This window comes from Chiloscyllium plagiosum, unplaced genomic scaffold (assembly GCF_037043375.1).
Source record: "Chiloscyllium plagiosum isolate Xiang-an unplaced genomic scaffold, Cpla_swu_hap1 HiC_scaffold_1, whole genome shotgun sequence".
In the NCBI taxonomy this organism is placed as follows: Eukaryota; Metazoa; Chordata; class Chondrichthyes; order Orectolobiformes; family Hemiscylliidae; genus Chiloscyllium; species Chiloscyllium plagiosum.
Window position 1 is genome coordinate 171779522 of NW_028270139.1, and position 24635 is coordinate 171804156.

The following is a 24635-nucleotide window of genomic DNA, read 5'->3' on the forward strand; positions in this document are numbered from 1 at the left end:
CCTCAATGCCATATCTCCGTATTTTCTGCAGTAGCCTACCATGGGGAACCTTATCAAACGCCTTACTAAAATCCATATATACCACATCTACCGCTTTCCCCTCATCAACCTCCTTCGTCACCTTTTCAAAGAATTCAATAAGGTTTGTGAGGCACGACCTGCCCTTCACAAAACCATGCTGACTATCCTTGATCACATTATTCCTATCCAGATGTGCATAAATCCTATCCCTTACAATTCCCTCTAAGACTTTGCCCACAACAGAAGTGAGACTCACCGGCCTATAGTTACTAGGGTTATCCCTACTCCCCTTTTTGAACAAGGGAACCACATTTGCTATCCTCCAGTCTTCTGGCACTACTCCTGTAGACAAAGAGGACATAAAAATCAAGGCCAATGGCTCTGCAATCTCCTCCCTTGCTTCCCAGAGAATCCTAGGATAAATGCCATCAGGCCCAGGGGACTTATCCATTTTCACCTTTTCCAGGATTTCCAACACCTCTTCTCTACTTACCTCAAAGCCATCCATTCTACTTATTTGTGACTCAGTATTCACATCGACGACAATGCCCTGTTCCTGAGTAAATACTGAAGAAAAGTATTCATTCATTGTCTCCCCAATCTCTTCCGCCTCCACACGCAACTTCCCACTACTATCCTTGACTGGACCTATTCCTACCCTAGTCATTCTTTTATTCCTAACATACCTATCGAAAGCCTTAGGGTTTTCCCTAATCCTACCGACTAAGGACCTTTCATGTCCCCTCCTTGCTGCTCTTAGCTCTCTCTTCAGGTCCTTCCTGGCTACCCTATAACTCTCAATCGTCCCAATTGAACCTTCACGTCTCATCTTGAGATAGGCCGCCCTCTTCCATTTAACAAGGGATTCCAATTCCTTATTAAACCACGGCTCCCTCGCACGACCCTTTCCTCCCTGTCTGACAGGTACATAATTATCAAGGACACTCAATAGTTGCTCCTTTAACAAGCTCCACATATCATTTACACTCTTGCCTTGGAGTCTACTTTTCCAAGCCACACATCCTAAGTCATGCCTCACCGCATCATAATTTCCCTGACCCCAGCTATAACTCTTGCCCTGTAGTACACACTTATCCCTCTCCATCACGAGAGTAAAAATCACCGAATTATGGTCACTATCCCCAAAGTGCTCACCTACCTCTAATTCTAACACCTGGCCTGGTTCGTTACCCAGAACCAAATCCAGTATGGCCTCACCTCTTGTTGGCCTGTCTACATATTGTGTCAGGAAACTCTCCTGCACACATTGAACAAACACTGACCCATCTAACGAACTTGAGCTATAGCTTTCCCAATCAATATCAGGAAAGTTAAAGTCCCCCATAACAACCACCCTATTACTGTCACTCATCTCCTGAATCACCTTCCCTATCCTTTCTTCAATGATTCTAGGACTATTAGGAGGCCTGTAAAAGACTCCTAACAGGGTGACCTCACCTTTCCTATTCCTAACCTCAGCCCAAACTACCTCAGATGGCAAGTCCTCATCCATCGTCCTTTCCACCACTGTAATACTACCTTTGACAAGCAATGCCACACCTCCCCCTCTTTTACCCCCACCTCTGACCCTACTAAAACATTTAAATCCAGGAACCTGCAACAGCCAATCCTGTCCCTGTTCTAGCCATGTCTCCGTAATAGCCACAACATCGAAGTCCCAGGTACCAACCCACGCTGCAAGTTCACCTACCTTATTTCGTATACTTCTTGCATTGAAGTATACACACTTCAAGCCACTTTCCTGTTTACAGGCACCCTCCTTTGAAATTGATGCCATGTTCCTAACCTCCCTACACTCCAGGCCCTGCACCCTGAAGCTACAATCTGGGTTCCCATGCCCCTGCAGAGTTAGTTTAAACCCCGCCCAAGAGCACTAGCAAACCTCCCCCCAAGGATACTGGTGCCCCTCAGGTTCAGGTGTAGACCATCCTGTTTATAGAGGTCCCACCGTCCCCAGAAAGAACCCCAGTTATCCAAAAACCGGAATCCCTCCCTCCTGCACCATCCCTGTAGCCACGCATTTAAGTGTTCTCTTTCCCTATTCCTCGAATCTCTATCACGTGGCACGGGTAACAAACCAGAGACAACAACTCTGTTCGTTCTAACTCTGAGCTTCCAACCTAGCTCCCTGAAAGTCTATCTAACATCCTCAGCGCTCCTCCTACCTATGTCATTGGTGCCAATGTGGACCACGACTTCGGGCTGCTCCCCCTCCCCCTTAAGGACCCGGAAAACACAATCAGAGACATCACGTACCCTTGCACCTGGGAGGCAACATACCAAACGTGAGTCTCTCTCGTTCCCACAAAACCGCCTATCTGTGCCCCGAACTATCGAGTCCCCAATTACTACTGCTCTGCTCTTCTTCACCCTTCCCTTCTGAGTAACGGGGACAGGCTCCATGCCAGAGACCTGAGCCCCGTTACTTACCCCTGGTAAGTCGTCCCCCCCACAAGTATCCAAAACGGTATACTTGTTCTTGAGGGGAACGGCCGCAGGGGGTCCCTGCACTGGCTGCTTCCTCCCAGTCCCCCTCACTGTCACCCATCTATCTGCCATCTTTGGAGTTACTACTTCCCTATAACTCTGATCTATAGTGGCTCTGTTTATCTCTTGCCCTTGGTTACCCTCCTTATCGATATGGCATTTATAGACGATTGACCTTGTAGAGGTCTACAAAAATCATAGCAGGCATAGATAAGGCAGATAGCTGACAGCGATTTCTCATAGTAGGGCTGTCTAAAACTAGAGGGCATAGATGTAAGATGAGAGGGGAAGGACACAAAAGGTTCCAGCGGGGTAATTGTTTTCACACAGAGGGTGGTGAGGGCCTGGATTGGGCTGCCAGAGGCAGTGGGCTGAAGGGCCTGTTTCCATGCTGTCAATCTGTATGACTGCATTTCACTTGTCACCCTACTTAGGTTCCCACCCACGTCCCATTCTAGAATTACTTGCATGTCAGACAGTATAAGCAGTAAGTGATGGACAGAGCTAAGTGATCCAACAACCAACAGATCAGATCTAAACACTGCAGTACTGCCACATCCAGCTGTGAATGATGGTGGATGATTAAGCAACTCATTGGAGGAGGAGCCTTCACAAATATCCTCATCCTCAAAGATGAAGGAGCCCAGCACATCAGTGCAAAAGATAAGGCTGAAACTTTTGTAACAATCTTCAGTCAGAATTGCCGAGTGGATGATCCATCCCAGCCTCCTCCAGTAATTCCTAGCATCTTAGATGCCAGCCAATATGATTCACGCTGCATGATATTAAGAAGCATTTCGAGGCACTGGATACTATAAAGTCCATGGGCCCTAACTACATTCTGATTATCGAAGACTTTCTGCTCCACTAGCAAAGCTCTTCCAGCGCAGTGACAACATTGTCTTTCCCCAGCTCAGGTATGTCCTGGACATACAAATAGGACAAATCCAACTCAACCACTTCCCGGTCCCATCAGTCTATTCTCAGTCATGATTAAAATGATGCAGGGTGTAATTGACAGTGCTATCAAGCAGCAACTGATCAGCAGTGGAGTGATGGCCTTGTGGTATTATCACTAGATTATTAATTGAGAGAGAGTGAGGTCTGCAGATGCTGGAGATCAGAGTCGAGAATGTGTTCCTGGAAAAGCACAGCCAGTCAGGCAGCATCCGAGGAGCCGGAGAGTTGACGTTTCAGGCCGGAGTCTTTCACCTGGAATATTACTAATTGAGAGACACAGGGAGTGTTCTGGGGACCTGGGTTCACATCCTGCCATGGCAGATGGTGGAATGCGAATTCACCTTAACAATCTGGAATTAAATGTCTTTTGTTAGTTGTTGTAGAAGCTCATCTGGTTCACTAATGTCCTTTAAGGAATTAAAGTGCTCTCTTTACCTGGTCTGCCTTCTGATCCATAGCAATATAGTTGGCCCAGCCAGAAATGCCCTCATCCATGAATGAAGAATATAAAACTGCTTTTCCAGGGTCACTCAGCAACCAACCTCATTACAGCCTTGGTTCAGACATAAATCCCAGAGGTGAGGTGAAATCTATTGAAATTTGCAATCTGTTTGATCAAGTGTCATATCAATGAGCCCAGCAAAACTGGTGTCGTAGAAACAAAGGTAAGAGAAGTAGAGAGGGCCATTCAGAACTGCAACAGCTCACCACCACCTTCTCAAGGGCAACCAGGGATAATCAATAAATGTTGGCCCAATCAGCATCACCCAGATTCTCTGAATGAATAAGAAGATAGTTGCATGGGTGGGTGAGGGGTTTGTTTTTCTTTCCCTGTGTTAACGCAGAACGTAGTATTTCCCAAAAGATCTGAAGTTGAAACAAAGTCCCCAACAGTATTTGCTGAGCAATGAATCAAGTCATGACTTTCCTGTGATGTCACTGTTCGATATTTTAGCCTCAAAATTGCACTCTTTCACAAGTCCAACTCTTCACCTCTTGGATGGTAGGTTTAAGCTAACCTTTATGGCTGCCGAAGAATCGTGCTCCCTTGCAGGTCTGACCGAGCTTGCCGAGAAGGTAAGCCAGACTTTATTTAATACCCTGAGCAGTATCCTTTTGTAACGTTTTAAAATTTGTTTGTAGGATGTGGATGTTGCTGGCTGGTCAGCATTTATTACCAGGCATTGGTTGCCTTTGGTTTGATTTGATTTATTGTAGTCACAAGTACCTAAGGAGAGTGGAAAACATTGTTTTGTGAGCAGTACAGGCAGATCATAGCAAACAAGGCCATACAGGTCATTAGGTACTGGGACAGAGCGAGATGTACAGGTTGCACTGCACAGGAGATGCTCAAAGAAAGATCAACATTAGCAACTTCATCATTATTTGACGTTAGAGAGTCCATCCATCAGTATAATAACAGCCGGGAAGAAGCTGTTCCTGAACCTGCTGGTGTGTGTGCTTAAGATTCTGTATCTTCTGCCTGATGGAAGCGGTTGTAGGATAGTGTTACCATGGAGGGGTGGGAGGGCCTTTGATGATGTTGGCAGCCTTTCCACAGCAGCGAGAAGTGTAAATGGAGTCCAAGAATGGGAGGTTGGCTTCTGTGGTGGTGATGATGAACTGCCTTCTTGAACCCCTGTAGTCCATCAATTGACCCACAATACCCTTGGGAGGGAATTCCAAGATTTTAACCCAGGGACAATAAGAACATTGATATATTTCCAAGTCAGGGTGGTGAGTGGCTTGGAGGGGAATTTGAAGATGGTAGTTGTCCCCTGGTCATTCTGGATGGACGTGGTCATTGTTTTGAAAGGTGCTGTCTGAGGATCTTTGGTGAATTTCTGTAGTGCATCTTATAGATAGTACACACTGCTGCTACTGGGTGTATAGATGGAGTGGATACTTGTGGATGTGGTGCCAATCAAGTGGGCTGCTTTGTCCTAGATAGTGTCAAACTTCTTTGTGTTGTTGGAGCTCCTTTTGCCTTTATTCATTCACAGGATGAGGGCATCATTGGTTTGACAGCATTGATTGCCCATCTCTAATTGCCCAGAGGGCAGTTTAGAGTCAACCACATTGCTGTGAGTCTGGAGTCACATGTAGACCAGAGCAGGTAAGGATGACAGTTTCCTTCCCTAAAGGGCATTAGTGAACCAGATGGGTTTTCCCCAAAATTGACAATGGATTCATAGTCATCATTAGACTCCCTACAGTATGGAAACAAGCCCTTTGGCCCAACATGTCTACACTGACCCTCCAAAGAGTAACCCACCAAGACCCATTCCCCTACCCTGTATTTATCCCTGACTAATGCTCCTGCAACTATGGGCAATTTAGCTTGGACAATTCACCTAACCTGCACATTTTTGGCCTGTGGAAGGAAACCCACGCGGACAATGTGCAAACTCCACACAGACAGTCGCCCGAGGCTGGATTTGAACCCGGGACTCTTGCGTTGTGAGGCAGCAGAGCTAACCACTGTGCCACCATGCTGCTTAACATAGAACATAGAACATAGAAGAATACAGCGCAGTACAGGCCCTTTGGCCCTCGATGTTGCACCGATCCAAGCCCACCTAACCTACACTAGCCCACTATCCTCCATATGCCTATCCAATGCCCGCTTAAATGCCCATAAAGGGGGAGAGTCCACCACTGCTACTGGCAGGGCATTCCATGAAATCACGACTTGCTGAGTAAAGAACCTACCCCTAACATCTGTCCTATACCTACCACCCCTTAATTTAAAGCTATGTCCCCTCATAATAGCTGACTCCATACGTGGAAAAAGGTTCTCATGGTCAACCCTATCTAAACCCCTAATCATCTTGTACACCTCTATCAAGTCACCCCTAAACCTTCTTTTCTCCAATGAAAACAGCCCCAAGTGCCTCAGCCTTTCCTCATACGATCTTCCTACCATACCAGGCAACATCCTGGTAAACCTCCTCTGCATCCGTTCCAGTGCCTCCACATCCTTCCTATAATATGGTGACCAAAACTGCACACAATACTCCAGATGCGGCCACACCAGAGTCTTATACAACTGCAACATGACCTCAGGGCTCCGGAACTCAATTCCTCTACCAATAAAAGCCAGTACGCCATATGCCTTCTTCACTGCGCTATTTACCTGGGTGGCAACTTTCAAAGATCTGTGTACATGGACACCAAGATCCCTCTGCTCATCCACACTACCAAGTATCCGACCATTAGCCCAGTACCCCATCTTTCTGTTACTCTTACCAAAGTGAATCACCTCACACTTAGCTACATTGAATTCCATTTGCCACTTTTCTGCAGCTTATCTATATCCCGCTGTAACCTGCCACATCCTTCCTCACTGTCAACAACTCCTCCGACTTTCGTATCATCCGCAAACTATCTCACCCAACCTTCTAGCCCCTCCTCCAGGTCATTTATAAAAATGACAAACAGCAATGGTCCCAAAACAGATCCTTGCGGAACACCGCTAGTAACGGCACTCCAAGATGAACCTTTACCATCAACTACTACTCCAGATTTTTAAAATTGAATTCAAATTCCATCATATACCATGGTGGATTTTGAACCTAGGTTCCCAGAGCTGGATTTCTAGATTAGAAGGCGAGCCACACAACTCATACCATCAGGCCATCACCTTCCCCAAAGACTGCACCCATCCAGGCCAGTGTGGAGTATTCCATCTCACTCCTGACTTGTGTCTTGTAGATGGTGGACAGGCTTTGGGGAGTCAGGAGTCTAGTTACTGTCTGCAATATTCCCAGCTTCTGACTTACTCCTGTAGCCACAGATTCCTAATGAAGGGCTTTTGGCTGAAACATCAATTTTCCTGCTTCTCAGATGCTGCCTGACCTGCTGTGCTTTTCCAGCACCACTCTAACTTCCAGCATCTGCAGTCCTCACTTTTGCCACAGTATTTATGTGGCAAATCCAGTTGAGTTTCTGGTCAATGATAACTCCTAGGATGTTAATAGTTGGGGAGGGGAGGGAAGGGTGAGGACAAGGGATCAGTGATGGTAACACATTGAATGTCAAGGAGCAGTGGTTACGTTGTCTGTTATTGGTGACGGTCATTGCCTGGTATTTGTGTGAGATGAATCATATTTGCCACTTGTTAGCCCAAGCCTGGATATTGTCCAGGTCTTGTTGTATTTGAACGTGGTCTGTTTCAGTATGCGAGGAGTCGTGAATGGTGCTGAACCTTGTGCAATCATCGGCGAATATCCCCATTTCTGACCTTATGATGGAGGGAATGTTATTTTAACTTATGAGGAATGTTTGAGGACACTGGGTCTATATTCAAGGAGTTTAGAAAGCTGAGGGGGTATAGAACATAGAACGTAGAACACAACAATACAGAACAAGCCCTTCAGCCTTCAATGTTGTGCCTACTTGTGAACTAATCTAAGCCCATTCCCCTACCCTATCCCATCAACATCCATGTGCTTATCCAAGGATTGTTTAAATCTCCCTAATGTGGCTGAGTTAACTACATTAGCAGGTCGGGCATTCCACGCCCTTACCACTCTCTGAGTCAGGAACCTGCCTCTGACATCTGTCTTAAATCTATCACCCCTCGACTTGTAGTTATGCCCCCTCGTACAAGCTGACGTCATCATCCTAGGAAAAAGTCTTTCATTGCTTACCCTATCTAATCCTCTGGTCATCTTGTATGTCTCTATTAAATTCCCTCTTAGTCATCTTCTCTCCAATGAGAACAGACCCAAGTCCCTCAGCCTTTCCCCATAAGACCTTCCCTCCAAACCAGGCAACGTTCTGGTAAATCTCCTCTGCACCTTTTCCAATGCTTCCACATCCTTCCTGTAATGGGGCGTCCAGATCTGTACACAATATTCCAAGTGTGGCCACACCAGCGTTTTGTATAGTTGCAGCATGATATTGTGGTTCTGAAATTCAAACCCTCTACCAATAAAAACCTAACACACTTAGCGAGTTTCGAGAAGATTTGAGAACCTAACACACTGTATACCTTCTTAACATGATCTTAAGCACTATCCACCTGGGTGGCAACTTTCAGGGATCTATGTACGCGGACTCCAAGATCCCTCTGCACATCCACACTACCATGAATCTTTCCACTGACCCAATATGCTGCCTTCCTGTTATTCTTCCCAAAGTGAATCACCTCACATCTGTCTGCATTGAACTCCATTTTCCACCTCTCAGCCCAATTCTGCAACCTGCAACAACCTGTCCACTGCTCCCCCGACTTTAGTGTCATCTGTAAATTTACTAACCCATCCACCTATGCTTGCGTCTAAGTCATTTATAAAAATGACAAACAGCAGTGGTCCCAAAACAGATCCTTGTGGCACACCACTAGTAACCGGACTCCAGGCTGAATATTTTCTATCAACCACCACTCGCTGCCTTCTTTCAGAAAGCCAGTTTCTAATCCAAACTGCTAAATCACTTTCGATCCCATGCCTCTGCATTTTCTCCAACAGCCTACCATGTGTAACCTTATCAAAGGCTTTACTAATTGTATCTAATTGAAACATGCAGAATACTGAATGGCCTGGACAGAGTGGACATTGGGAAGGTGTTTCCATTGGTAGGAGAGACCAGGAGCTAAAAGCACAGCCTCAGAGTAAAGGAAAGGCCTTTTAGAACAGAGATATTGTTATCAAGATGTGGGTATAACTTTAAGAGAGTTAAAAGCAGCAGAACTACTGGACCCAGTGTTCTCAATAAGGCAACAATATGCATAACACTGGGTTGAACAACCCAAGTAGTTTGTTGCTTAGAGACAAAAACAAATTCAAATCCGGCCCATCACCTTAAAGTATACCCCGATAAAAATACCAATTTCTAATCATGTTTGAATTGAGAATCTTAAAAGCCAATGACACAATCCGATGCTCTGGGGTTTAAGACCGGGGGAAAATTGAACAGTTGAGAGGAGATCTGCCACGTCCTAGCATGTAACAGACTAAAACAAATTCTCTTAAAAGTCCCTTTTTGATCAGTAACCTGTGATGCAGAAATTCTTAACAAGGAGAAAAGAAGACACAGGAACATCCGAAGACAAGAACCGAGAGCTGCCTGGTTTTGAGATAATGGGAGTTTTATTGGACTAGTATTATAGAAGGTAAGCTAAAAGATAGGTTAGAGAAAATATTTCTAAATAGGGATTAGTTAATTATGCTTTAAGAAATAAAGTTGTTAATTTTTACTTTAAATAGTTCTTGGCCACTTGATTTTTACAGATTACTGCGTGGAATAAATCTTTTCTACGTTGGTGGTTTTAACTTAAGCAGGAGGGTTTACCCCATGTCGTAAAAATAAGGAGAAAGAACAATAAGCCAGAGAGTGGTGAATCGATGGAATTTATTGCCACAGAAGGCTGTGGAGGCCAGGTCATTGAGTATATTTAAGACAGAGTTAGATTGGTTCATGTGTATCAAGGCGATCAAGAGTACGAGGCAAAAGCAGGAGAATGGGGTTGAGAAATTTATCAGGCGAAAGTGAGGACTGCAGATGTTGGATATTAAAGTTGAAACTGTGTTGCTGAAAAAGCACAGCAGGTCAGGCAGCATCCGAAGAGCAGGAAAATCAATGTTTCAGGCAAAAGCCTTCATCAGCCATGATTGAATGGTGGAGCAGTCTCAATGGGCTGAATTGCCTAATTTCTGCTCCTATGTCTTATGGTCTTATGAAGCAGCTAAAAGATGGTTGGGCTGAGGACACTACCCTGAGAAATTCCTGCAGAGATGCCCTGGGAGCGAAGTGACTGATCTCCAACAGATCATCCTGCAATGTGTCATGTATGACTCTAACCACTGGTGAGTTTGACCCCCAATATCCATTGATTCCAGTTTTGCCAGAGCTCCTTGATGCACACCCAGTTGAATGTAGTCTTGATGTCAAGGGCTGTCCCTCTCCCCACCCCTCTGGAATCCAGCCCTTTTGTCCATGTTTGAACCAAGGCTGTAATGAGGTCAGGAGCTGAGTGACCCTGGGGGAACCCAAACTGGGCGTCACTGAGTAGGTTATTGCTGAGCAGGTGCTGCTTGATAGCACTGTTGATGACCCCTTCTATAGAAAGGATGTTGTGAAATTTGAAAGGGTTAAGAAAAGAGTTACAAGGATGTTGTTGGGGTTCAAGGGTTTGAGCTAACGAGAGAGGCTGAATAGGGTGGGGTTGCTTTCCCTGGAGCGTTGGAGGCTGAGGGGTGGCCTTATTGAAATTTTCACGCAGAGGGTGGTGCGTGTATGGAATGAGCTGCCAGAGGAAGTGGTGGAGACTGGTACCATTACAACGTTTAAAAGGCTTCTGGATGGGTATATGAATAGGAAGGGTTTGGAGAGATATGGGCCAAGTGCTCACAAATGGGACTAGATTAAGTTGGGATATCTGGTTGACATGGATGTGTTGGACTGATGAGTTTGTTTCCGTGCAGTTCATCTCTACAGCTCTATGACTCTCCTTACCACGATCTGAGGTCCCCCTCTGCTTCAAGAAAGTCACCGTCATTCCAGTGCCAATGAATAATCATGTAGTGTGCCTCAATAACAATCGCCTGGTGGCTCTGACCTCCATAACTATCAAGTGCTTCACAAGTTAGTCATGGCTCACATCAACTCCAATCTCCCAGCATGCCTTGATTCATTGCAATTCGCCTATCGGCATAACAGGTCCACAGCAGAAAACATTTCCCTGGCTCAACACTCATCCCTGGAACGTAAGGATAATGAGAATACCTACCTCAGATTCCTACTTATTAACTGCAGTTTCACCTTCAACACCATAATTCCAAACAAACTTATCCCTAAACTTCGAGACCTGGGTCTCAACTCCCCCCTCTGTAACTGGATCCTTGACCCATAGACTGCATTCCAGTCAGAATAATCAACAGGTCTCCTCCACCATAATCCTCAACACCAGTGCCCTGCAAGGCTGTGTGCTCAGCCCCTCACATATCCAGGAATGGTGGTGGTGGAGTTTTCTTTTATTCATTTGTAGGACAAGGCATTTATTGCCCATCCCTCGTTACCCCTTGAGAAGGTAATGATGAACTGTGTTCTTGAATCACTGCAGTCTCCCTGCTATGGGGTGACCCACAATGTCCTTAGGGGCAGAATTCCTGAGAACTCCAGCAATAATATGGCGAGGCATTGACTCCCCTTGTGAACAACCATGAACAATAACCATGTTTATAACTGCTCTCGTACCCGTGCTGTGCTTTCTGGTCTATGCATTTGTTGATTGACTTTACTAGTGCTCATCCTGGACTTTTTGAGATCTACCAGTGATAAAATACCTCAATTACCCTGACTGGTAGATCAGGCCCTTCCTCCTTTGCACAATTTTCTCAGGAATTGGGAAAAGATTATCCAGACAGATCTTCCTCACCTGAAGCAGTTCCTTGTCGACGTGAAGTAGCTCCTTTAATCTTGGTCTCCCAGCCAGCTCCTGGTGAATGACTGGTGGGTCTGTTACTGGGGACAGTGAACACAGTTCCATTTCCACGGTTCCTATTGTCAGTGTCAGATTCTTCATTCTCTGCTGCTGAAAGATTTAAAACCTGGCACCAGATCAGAAATACCAAACCCACATGGCAGGCGGACATTGTAAATGATCACAACTCTCTGCTCTCCACTTCAAAGTTCTGTCCCTGTGTTAACACGTAGTTTTCTGCCTGTCCTCCTCATTAATCTCTCTTTCCCTTTTCAGTTTCTCTGTGCTTGTGCTCTCACTCTCTCTGTGTCTCAGCTTGTTTCAGAATCTGTATCATTCTGGGATTCACGTCAGAAATAACTTTGTAACAGCTCCAGCCTTATGCAGTTAGAGACAAAAAAAACCTGCAGCTGCTACAAACCAAAGTAGACAGGCAGGAGGCCGGGAGAACACAGCAAGGCAGGCAGTATCAGGAGGGACAGGCAGGGGGCTGGTGTACACAGCAAGGCAGGCAGTATCAGGAGGGACAGGCAGGAGGCTGGGGGAACACAGCAAGGCAGGCAGTATCAGGAGGCACAGGCAGGAGGCTGGAGGAACACAGCAAGCCAGGCAGCATCAGGAGGGACAGGCAGGAGGCTGGTGTACACAGCAAGCCAGGCAGCATTAGGAGGGGCAGGCAGGGGTCTGGGGTACACAGCAAGGCAGGCAGCACCAGGAGGGACAGGCAGGAGGCTGCGGGAACACAGCAAGCCAGACAGCATCAGGAGGGACAGGCAGGGGGCTGGGGTACACAGCAAGGCAGGCAGCATCAGGAGGGATAGGCAGGAGGCTGGAGGAACACAGCAAGCCAGGCAGCATCAGGAGGGACAGGCAGGAGGCTGGGGGAACACAGCAAGCCAGGCAGCATCAGGAGGGACAGGCAGGAGGCTGGGGGAACACAGCAAGCCAGGCAGCATCAGGAGGGACAGGCAGGAGGCTGGGGGAACACAGCAAGCCAGGCAGCATCTGGAGGGACAGGCAGGAGGCTGGGGGAACACAGCAAGCCAGGCAGCATCTGGAGGGACAGGCAGGAGGCTTGGGGAACGCAGCAAGGCAGGCAGCATCAGGAGGGACAGGCAGGAGGCTGGGGGAACACAGCAAGCCAGGCAGCATCTGGAGGGACAGGCAGGAGGCTTGGGGAACGCAGCAAGGCAGGCAGCATCAGGAGGTGGAGAAGTCAATGTTTCAAGAGTAACCCAGTCCTGAAGAAGGGTTATATCTGGCTTGCTGTGTTCCCTCAGCCTCCTGCCCATCCCTCCTGATGCTGCCTGGCTTGCTGTGTTTCTCCAGCCTTCTGTCTGTCTACCAGCCTTACCCAGGAAATGGGAAACCCTGAAAAAGTGACAGGATTGAACAAGTTTGGACCTAGTAATCCGATGACAGTACATTCTGCTGGGACACTGTACACTCCTACAGGACAAATACAAACTGTACGGAGATCAGTTTTTGACTTTCTGTGCATTTCTGATAGAGCATGCACTGTCCCCACTTGCCCTCATCCTGCCCAAACTGCTTCACTGGATAAGGGGAACTTACTGGGCTCTGCAGAGGACAGGGGAATTGTCCGAATTCCTGTTGGGGATAGAGGGACAGCACAAAGACCATAAAGGAAAGATGCAGCAACAGGTCATGTCACCAATGAACATTGGTTCGAGAAAGGACACTGATACTAGATTAGATTAGATTACTTACAGTGTGGAAACAGGCCCTTCGGCCCAACAAGTCCACACCGACCCGCCGAAGCGCAACCCACCCATACCCCTACATTTACCCCTTACCTAACACTACCGGCAATTTAGCATGGCCAATTCACCTGACCTGCACATCTTTGGACTGTGGGAGGAAACTGGAGCACCCGGAGGAAACCCATGCAGACACGGGGAGAACGTGCAAACTCCACACAGTCAGTCGCCTGAGGCAGGAATTGAACGCGGGTCTCTGGCGCTGTGAGGCAGACAGTGCTATCCACTGAGCCACCGTTCCGCCCACAGATATGACGACTGCAGTGTTTGTAAACTGCAGCCAAAAGCACTGTCTATAAGGAAAGTGGGTATAGAAACAGGTGAGGTGAGAAGACTCTCTGACACAATGAGTAAAGGACAGTGGAAACAGAAGCCATGACAGGACAGGTCGAGTGAATCCTGAGAAGACTATAAAGGCAGTAGGAGTATATTTACGAGGGAAATCAGGAGGGCAAAAAGGGGACATGAGATAGCTTTGGCAAATAGAATTAAGGAGAATCCAAAGGGTTTTTACAAATACATGAAGGACAAAAGGATAACGAGGGAGATTCTGGATTAGTGGTGCTAGAAGAGCACAGCAGTTCAGGCAGCATCCGACGAGCAGCAAAATCGATGTTTCGGGCAAAAGCCCTTCATCAGGAATAAAGGCAGAGAGCCTGAAGGGTGGAGAGATAAGCTAGAGGAGGGTGGGGTGGGGAGAGAGTAACATAGAGTACAATAGGTGAGTGGGGGAGGGGATGAAGGTGATAGGTCAGGGAGGAGGGGTGGAGTGGATAGGTGGAAAAGAAGGTAGGCAGGTAGGACAGGTAATGGGGACACTGGGGTGAGGTGGAGGAAGGGGAAATGAGGAAACTGGTGAAGTCCACATTGATGCCCTGGGGTTGAAGTGTTCCGGGGCGGAAGATGAGGCGTTCTTCCTCCAGGCATTGAGTGGTGAGGGAGCGGCGGTGGAGGAGGCCTAGGACCTTCATGTCCTCGGCAGAGTGGTAGGGAGAGTTGAAATGTTGGGCCACAGGTTGGTGTGGTTGATTGGTGCGGGTGTCCCGGAGATGTTCCCTAAAGCGCTTTGTTAGGAGGCATCCAGTCTCCCCAATGTAGAGGAGACCACCTCGGGAGCAACGGATACGATAAATGATATTAGTGGATGTGCAGGTAAAACTTTGATGGATGTGGAAGGCTCCGTTAGGGCCTTGGATGGAGGTGAGGGAGGTGGTGTGGGCGCAGGTTTTGCAATTCCTGCGGTGGCAGAGGAAGGTGCCAGATGGGAGGGTGGATTGTGGGGGGGCGTGGACCTGACCAGGTAGTCACGGAGGGAACGGTCTTTGCGGAAGGCAGAAAGGGGTGGGGAGGGAAATATATCCCTGGTGGTGGGGTCTGTTTGGAGGTGGCGGAAATGTTGGCGGATGATTTGGTTTATGCGAAGGTTGGTAGGGTGGAAGGTGAGCACCAGGGGCGTTCTGTCCTTGTTATGGTTGGAGGGGTGGGGTCTGAGGGCGGAGATGCGGGATGTGGACGAGATGCGTTAGAGGGCATCTTTAACCACGTGGGAAGGGAAATTGCGGTCTCTAAAGAAGGAGGCCATCTGGTGTGTTCTGTGGTGGTACTGGTCCTCCTGGGAGCAGATACGGCAGAGGCGGAGGAATTGGGAATACGGGATGGCATTTTTGCAAGAGGTAGCGTGGGAAATCATGTCTCACAAACTTGATTGAGTTTTTGGAAGAAGTAACAAAGAGGATTAATGAGGGCAGAGCGGTAGATGTGATCTATATGGACTTCAGTAAGGCGTTCGACAAGGTTCCTCATGGGAGACTGATTAGCAAGGTTAGATCTCATTGAATACAGGGAGAGTTAGCCATTTGGACATAGAATTGGCTCAAAGGTAGAAGACAGAGGGTGATGATGGTGGGTTGCTTTTCAGACTGGAGGCCTGGGACCAGTGGAGTGCCACAAGGATCAGTGCTGGGTCCTCTACTTTTCATCAATTATATAAATGATTTGGATGTGAGCATAAGACGTAAAGTTCGTAAGTTTGCAGATGACACCAAAATTGGAGGTGTAGTGGACAGCGAAGAGGGTTACCTCGGATTACAACAGGGTCTTGATCAGATGGGTCAATGGTCTGAGAAGTGGCAGATGGAGTTTAATTCAGATAAATGCAAGGTGCTGCATTTTGGGAAAGCAAATCTTAGCAGGACTTATATACTTAATGGTAAGGTCCTAGGGAGTGTTGCTGAAGAAAGAGACCTTGGAGTGCACATTCATAGCTCCTTAAAAGTGGAGTCGCAGGTAGATAGGATAGTGAAGAAGGCGTTTAGTATGCTTTCCTTTATTGGTCAGAGTATTGAGTACAGGAGTTGGGAGTTCATGTTGCGGCTGTACAGGACATTGGTCAGGCCACTGTTGGAATATTGTGTGCAATTCTGGTCTCCTTGCTATCGGAAAGATGTTGTAAAATGTGAAAGGGTTCAGAAAAGATTTACAAGGATGTTGCCAGGGTTGGAGGATCTGAGCTACAGGGAGAGGCTGAACAGGCTGGGGCTGTTTTCCCTGGAGTGTGGGAGGCTTAAGGTCGACCTTATAGAGGTTTACAAAATTATGAGGGGCATGGATAGGGTAAATAGACAAAGTCTTTTCCCTGGGATCGGGGAGTCCAGAACTAGAGGACATAGGTTTAGGGTGAGAGGGGAAAGATATAAAAGAGACCTAAGGGGCAACTTTTTATGCAGAGGGTGGTACAGGTATGGAATGAGCTGCCAGAGGAAGTGGTGGAGGCTGGTACAATTACAACATTTAAAAGCTATCTGGATGGGTATATGAATAGGAAGGATTTGGAGGGATATGAGCCACATGCTGGCAGGTGAGACTAGATTGGGTTGGGATATCTGGTCGGCATGGACGGGTTGGACTGAAGGGTCAGTTTCCATGCTGTACATCTTTATGACTCTATGAGCACTGAGTTGGAACGACATGTTATATGTACAAAACATTAGTAAGACCACATTTAGAGGACTACACACAATTCTGGTCACTCCACGATAGGAAGGATGTTATTAAACTGGAAAGGTTGCAAAAAGGATTTACAAGGATGTTACCGAGACTAGAGACAACATTAGAGACAAAAAAAACTGCAGCTCTGGAATCCAAAATATGCAGGCAGGAGGCTGGAAGGACACAGCAGGCCAGGCAGCATCTGGAGGTGGAGAAGTCGACTTTTATGGTATAACTCTTCTTCTGGATTTATAAGCAGAGGCTGGACAGGCGGTGTACTGTCCTGAAGTCATGTCTATATCTACTCCCACCTAAATCCCTTCCCATAAATGTTCTTTCACACTGCTTCCTTCCCCAGCCTCCCTCCCCTAAATGGTGCAGCTAGACTGCCCATCGTGCCAAAGAATTCTTTCTGATAGCTTTCATCATTTGGCAATATGTTTGCAGCGGGACTGATATTTATATATTGATACAGCACAGGAATACCACAACCTGTAAGATCCTTCCACCCACTCACCATCTGAACATGGAAGTGTAGTGCAGTTCCTTCACTGTCACTGAGTCAAAATCCTGGACTTCACTCCCGAAGGGTATTGTGGGTAACCCTCCAGCAGGTGGACCGCAGCGGGTCAAGAAGGCAGCTCACCATCACCTTCTCAAAGGGCAACTAGGGACAACGTTGGCCGAATCAGAGATGCCCACTTTCTGTGAGGGAATAAAATTGCTGCCATCCTGATTTTAGAGATAAATACTAAGGGCAGGTTCCTACCACCTGTCCTGACCATCACAAACACCACCTCCTGTCTTTGTAAACTCATCTGACTCCATTTCTTGCTCAGTTCATCTGCTGAGGTCTAATCAACACGTGAGTCTATTCAAATACAATTCTGGCTGGCCTCTAGAACCTTAAAGTTGTTCAAATTCTGTTACCTGTATCCCAATTTGCACCAACTCTAATTCATCCATCACCCCATTCTCTTTTAAATTGTAAATTTCAAACTTCTCGTCCCTCCGTGGCCTAACTTTTCCTTATCTCTATGTTCTCCTCCAGCTCTACAACTCTCACAGATCTCTCTGTTTCCCCAACACACTCCCCAGAAGCATCCCTGTTTTCAACACTCCATTGATATTCGTTTTCTCCATCTCTCAGCTTTTAGACGCTCTCTAAAATCTTCCTCTTGGCAAAACGTATTTTCACCTATCCTAAGTTCTCCTACTTTCCCGGTGAAGTGCCTTGGCTTGAACGTGTTTACATGAAACAGTCAAACTTTGCAAGAGGCTTGAATAAACCGTATGGAAACCCATTTTGTGCAGGGCATTGGTGTGGACATGACAGTCTGTGAATTTCACAAACTGATCGCTGAGGAGAGGGAGTAATTAAGTTGCAAATTCTGGGCATTGTAATGTAAAAGAAACATCACTGACAATGTAAATTGTTCAGAACAATGGGTTTGTTCCTGAGTCTCACTCTCAGTTCTAAACTGATGCTTGTTGTATGCTCAACTTCCTATGTCAGAGAACAGAGAAACAAAAGTACATGGTCTGAGCATGGAACATCTCTCACTGAAGTAACAAAGTGGACTAACTATGCTCACCAATATAACACAATGTTCCCCAGTGTTTCTCAAGGGATTGAAGGTCATAGAATCTTAGAGTCATAGAGATGTGCAGTATGGAAACAGACCCTTCAGTCCAGCTGGTCCATGCCGATCAGATATCCCAATCTAGTCCCACCTGCTAACACCCGGCCCATATCCCTCCAAACCCTTCCTATTCATATACTCATCCAGATGCCATTTAAATGCTGTAATTGTACCAGCCTCCACCACTTCCTCTAGCAGCTCATTCCATACACGCACCACCCTCTGCGTGAAAAAGTTGCCTCTTACCCTAAACCTATGCCCTCTAGTTCTGGACTCCCCGACCCCAGGGAAAAGACTTTGCCTATTTATCCTATCTATGCCCCTCATAATTTTATAAATCTCTATAAGGTCACCCCTCAGCCTCCGACGCCCCAGGGAAAACAGCCCCAGCCTGTTCAGCCTCTCCCTGTAGCTCAGATCCTCCAACCCTGGCAACATCCTTGTAAATCTTTTCTGAACCCTTTCAAGTTTCACAACATCTTTCCGATAGGAAGGAGACCAGAATTGCACACTATATTCAAAAAAATAGCCAAACCAATGTCCTGTACAGCCGCAACATGACCTCCCAAGTCCTATGCTCAATACTCTGACCAATAAAGGAAAGCATACCAAATGCCTTCTTCACTATCCTATCTACCTGCGACTCCACTTTCAAGGAGCAATGAACCTGCACTCCAAGGTCTCTTTGTTCAGCAACATTCCCTAGGACCTTACCATTAAGTGTATAAGTCCTGCTAAGATTTGCTTTCCCAAAATGCAGCACCTTGCATTTATCTGAATGAAACTCCATCTGCCACTTCTCAGCCCATTGGCCCATCTCGTCCAGATCCTGTTGTAATCTGAGGTAACCTCCTTCGTTGTACATTACACCTCCAATTTTGGTGCCATCTGCAAACTTACTACCTGTCCCTCTTATGCTCGCATCCAAATCATTTATATAAATGACGAAAAGTAGTGGACCCAGCATCGATCCTTGTGGCACTCCACTGGTCACAGGCCTCCAGTCTGAAAAACAACCATCCACCACCACCCTCTGTCTTCTACCTTTGAGCCAGTTCTGTATCCAAATGGCTAGTTCTCCCTGTATTCCATGAGATCTAACCTTGCTAACCAGTCTCCCATGGGGAACCTTATCGAATGCCTTACTGAAGTCCATATAGATCACATCTACTGCTCTGCCCTCATCAATCCACTTTGTTACTTCTTCAAAAAACTCAATCAAATTTGTGAGACATGATTTCCCACGCACAAAGCCATGTTGACTATCGCTAATCAGTCCTTGCCTTTCCAAATACTTGTACATCCTGTCCCTCAGGATTCCCTCCAACAACTTGCCCACCACCGAGGTCAGGCTCACTGGTCTATAGTTCCCTGGCTTGTCTTTACCGCCCTTCTTAAACAGTGGCACCATGTTAGCCAACCTCCAGTCTTCGGGCATCTCACCTATGACTGTCGATGATACAAATATCTCAGCAAGGGGCCCAGAAATCACTTCTCTTGCTTCCCATAGAGTTCTCAGGTATACCTGATCAGGTCCTGGGGATTCTGACCAATGAAGGAAAATGTGCCAAATGCCTTCTTCACTATCTTGTCTACTTGTGACACCACTTTCAAGGAACTATGTACCTGCACCCCATAGGTCTATCTATTTGCTAACACTCCCCAGGGCCCAGCCATTTACTGTATAAATCCTGCACTGGTTTGTTATACTAAAATGCAACATTTATATTAAACTCCACCCGTCACATCTTGACCCATTGGCCCAATTGATGAAGATCCCATTGTACTCTCAGATAACACTCTTCACTGTCCACTATACCATCAATTTTGGCGTTATCTGCAAACTTAGTAACCATGCCTCCAAATTCTCAACCAAATCATTCATATCAATAACAAGCAACAATGGATCCAATACTGATCTTTGCGGCAAACTGATGGTCATAGCCTCCAATCCAAAGACCAACCCTCCACCTCCTACCATCAGCCACGTTTGTGTCCAGTTGGCTAGCTCCCCCTGGATCCCATCTCACCTAATCTCACTAACCTATTGACCGTACGGAACCTTGTTGAATGCCTTTCTAAAGACCACATAGACAGTAACTATTGCTCTGCCTTTACCTGGGTTACCGGTAAGATGACAGTGGGGCCCAGGGCTCGGTATTTCCTACCACTTTTCTTTCAGTTTCTTTTCTTCTTTTTCCTATCTTGGTCCAACCCATCCATGCCGATCAGATATCCCAACTCAATCTCGTCCCACCTGCCAATACCTGGCCCATATCCCTCCAAACCCTTCCTATTCATATACCCATCCAGTTGCCTTTTAAATGCTACAATTGTACCAGCCTCCACCACATCCTCTGGCAGCTCATTCCATACACATACCATCCTCTGTTTGAAAGGATTGCCCCTTAGGTCCTTTTAAAATCTCTCCCCTTTCACCTTAAACCTATGCCCTCTAGTCTGGTCTCCCCCACCTCTGGGAAAAGACTTTGTCTATTTACCCTGCACCTCATGATTTTATAAACCTATAAGGTCACCCCTCAGCCTCCGATGCTCCAGGGAAAACAGCCCCAGCCTGTTCAGCCTCTCTCTGTAGCTCAAATCCTTCAACCCTTGCATCACCCGAGTACATCTTTTCTGAACCCTTTCAAATTTCACAACGTCCTTCCAATAATTGCACGTAATATTCAAAAAGTAGCCGAACCAATGTCCTGTACAGCCACAACATGACGAACCAACTCCTTTACTCAGTACTCTGACCAATAAAGGAAAGCATACCAAATGCCTTCTTCACTATCCTATCTACCTGCGACTCCACTTTCAAGGAGCTATGAACCTGCACTCCAAGGTCTCTTTGTTCAGCGACACTCCCCAGGACCTTACCACAAAGTGTATAAGTCCTGTCCTGATTTCTAAAATGCAGCACCTCGCATTTATTTGAATTAAACTCCATCTGTCACTCCTTGGCCCATTGGCCCATCTGATCAAGATCCTGTTGTAATCTGAGGTAACCTTCTTCGCTGTCCACTACACCTCCAATTTTGGTGACATCTGCAAACTTACTAAGTATACCTCCTACGTTCACATCCAAATCATTTATGTAAATGATGAAAAGTAGGAGGACCCAGCACCGATCCTTGTGGCACTCCATTGGTCACAGGCCTCCAGTCTGAAAAACAGCCCTCCACCACCACCCTCCGTCTTCTATCTTTGAGCCAGTTCTGTATCCAAATGGTGAGTTAGATTAGATTCCCTTCAGTGGGGAAACAGATCCTTTGGCCCAACCAGTCCACAGAGTAACCCACCCAGAGCCATTTCCCCCTGCCTAATGCACCTAGCACTATGGGCAATTTAGCATGGCCAATTCACCTGACCTGCACATCATTGGACTGTGGGAGAAAACCAAAACACCCAGAGGAAACCCACACAGACACGGGGAGAATGTGCAAACTCCACACAGACAGTCACCCGAGGCTGGAATCAAACCTGGGACCTTGGCGCTACGAGGCAGCAGTGCTAGCCACCGTGCCATCCTAGTTCTCCCTGTATTCTGTGAGATCTAACCTTGCTAACCAGTCTCCCTTGTCAAATGCTTTGCCATCATTTGGCCCCTATCCGTCTAAACCCTTGCTATTCTTTCCCTGTCTCTGCCATGTTTCTGTAATAGCTATAATATCCCAGGCCCATGTACCCATTCATGTGCCCTGAGTTTGTTTGCCTTACTGGTCGGGCCTCTTGAATTGAAATAAATGCATTTTTTCCCTCTTTCTGTGCTGTGCTCTTGCTTGTCGTTTCTGTTTAACTTGCTCTCTTTCACTTCTGTGCTATCTTTACCAATCTGTCATCTGCAGATGCACTTGTCCATGACAGTATCGATAAGAGTGACCACCACACAGACAGATGCAGACATGAAACGACGCCTTCACGTTGCCTTCTCCATCATGTTGTGTGACAGACTTTGGACCAATCTAACAAATCAATACTGGGCCACCATGAGGCGCTGTGGGCCATCAACAGCAGCAGAATTGTGCTCCAGCACAGTCTGTAACCTCATGGCCTGGCATATCCAGACTGGGTGAATTATGCCTGGAAGGAGAATCAGTACTGACTTTTGGTAATCTGTTTGGAATAGAGACCGGGGGTGTGAGACCCATGTTTCGTGGCTCGTGGATAAGATTTTAAGAAAGGGGTGACTTGATGGCTCGTTGGTTAGCACTGCTGCCTCACCACACCAGGGACCCGGGTTCAATTCCAGCCTCAGGCAACTGCCTGTGTGGAGTTTGCACATTCTCCCCGTGTCTGCGTGGGTTTCCTCCGGGTGTTCTGGTTTCCTCCTATGGTCCACTGGTATCTGTGTTACTGGAGGAGGCTGAAATAGATCATGCACTCTGCAATTCTAGAGCTTCAGCCTTATCTTTTGCACTGATGTGCTGGGCTCCTCCATCACTGAGAATAGGGATATTCATGGAGACTCCTCTTACAATGAGTTATTGAATCGCCCACCACCATTCACGACTAGATGTGGAAGGACTGCAGAGCTTAGATCTGATCCGTTGGTTGTGGGATTGCTTAGCTCTATCTATCATTTGCTGCTTATGCCATTTGGTGTGTAAGTAGTCCTGTTCGGTGGCTTTCCCAGGTTGACACCTCATCTTCAGGTGTGCCTGGTGCTCTTCTTGGCATGGTCTCCTGCACTCTCCATTGAACCATGTTAATCCCCTGGCTTTATGGTAATGGATGAGTGGGGGATATGCCAGACCATGAGGTTACAGATTGTGATTGGGCACAATTCTGCTGCTGTTGTTGATGGCCCACAGCGCCTCACGGATGCCCTGTTTGGAGGACTTTTAAAACTTTATTCATCGGATGTTGGGGTCACAGACCAGGTCATCCTTCATCCCTAATTACCCAGAGGCTAGATAAGAGTCAATCACATGTTGTGGGTCTGGAGTCACAAATAATCAGATAAAGATGGCAGTTTCCTTTCTTAAAGGACATTAGTGAGGTAAATGTTTTTTGTTTTGACAATCGACAGTGGTTTCATGGCCATTATTAGGCTCTCAATTCTAGAGTTTTATTATATTGAATTCAAATTCTGTGGCAAACCCAGGTCATTGGCTGAGTTTCTGGAAAACTAGTCCAGTGATAATAACATAAAGCCATGAGCTTTCCTCATACATTGGGTGAATCAGAGTGTGAAAGGTTTCGATGGAGCTGAAGTCCTGAACAGGATTTTTAGCCAGCAGGCAAAAGATCCTGCAAGAGAGTGGGCAATCCTGGGTTTAATGTTGGTAATAAAGCTGGCCAAGTGGTTGAATCTCAGTGGGAGAGCATTGATGCAGATAGAGAATCAAAACTCATTTTGATTCAAGATTGTTTTCGAAATGAATAAGGATGGGCCTCCAGTCAAAGTTCTGGCTGAGTTAAGATCAGAGTGGACAGGAAGCAGATACTTTCAGGTAAATCTGTCTCAGAATAGTGGGATGCATTTAAGAAGGAAATAGGGAGAGTACAGGGCCAACATGTTCCAATGAAGAACATGGTGGGACCATCGAATCCTGTGACCTCCCTCTGGATACTGAGGGATATAAGCATTGGAGAGAGAGAAACTGGAGCCTTAAAACAAATACCAAGGGTTCGAAACAGCAGAAGTCCCAGAGGAGTACAGAATGTGCAAAAGGGAACTTAGAAGGAAGGAACATGGAAGGATACAGGCAGTTGAAATAAAAGAAAGTTCCAAGGGGTACATTATTGTAAAAAGATAATGAGGAAAGAGTGGAGACCAATGAGGACCAGTATTATGATCCAGCGGTGAACCCTTCTGCTAATTAAACTAAACACCCAGAAAAGCTCAGCTTTCCTCAAAATCTTTTAAAGTATGAGTGACAGAGAACTACTCAAATCCCACTATTTAAAGAAAGAAATATCAATTTTATTCTTAAACTCGAAAAGTGAACATTAACAACAACTATTTACAGCTCTCAGCCTTCTTTCTCTTAAAGGTTTGTTATCAACCTCCCTCCCACTCTATAACAATATCCTGATCCAATAAAGCCCCTATTAAATTTACAGCAACTTAACTTTCACACAGCAGCTGTTGTCAATGGCATCTGCCTCCTTTCAGCTGTAGATCTCCCTGGGTCATTTTGCTGCAAAGATTTTCATACAAGAAAGGTCCGTTTGATAGAGAGTGTTTTGAATGGCAGTCTCTCTCTGGATGACAGGCTGCTCTCTCTCTCTCTCTCTCTCTCTCTGGCAAAGTCTCAAATTTCTGGCTTATTTGTACCCCAAACAAATCTCATTGGT

The 24635-nt window shown here is 46.5% G+C and overlaps 1 protein-coding gene across 1 annotated transcript in view; it reads right to left on the reverse strand.

Annotated features, from left to right (window-relative positions):
* LOC122548889 (disintegrin and metalloproteinase domain-containing protein 12) overlaps nucleotides 1-12119 on the reverse strand; it is a 257353-nt gene extending 245234 nt beyond the window's left edge. The window contains exon 1 of the mRNA XM_087992297.1: nucleotides 11873-12119. Within this exon, the coding sequence (XP_087848423.1) occupies nucleotides 11873-12089 (217 nt within the window). The 5' untranslated portion in view covers nucleotides 12090-12119. The remainder of the gene's footprint in view (nucleotides 1-11872) is intronic.
* Between the last annotated feature and the right edge of the window lie 12516 nt (nucleotides 12120-24635).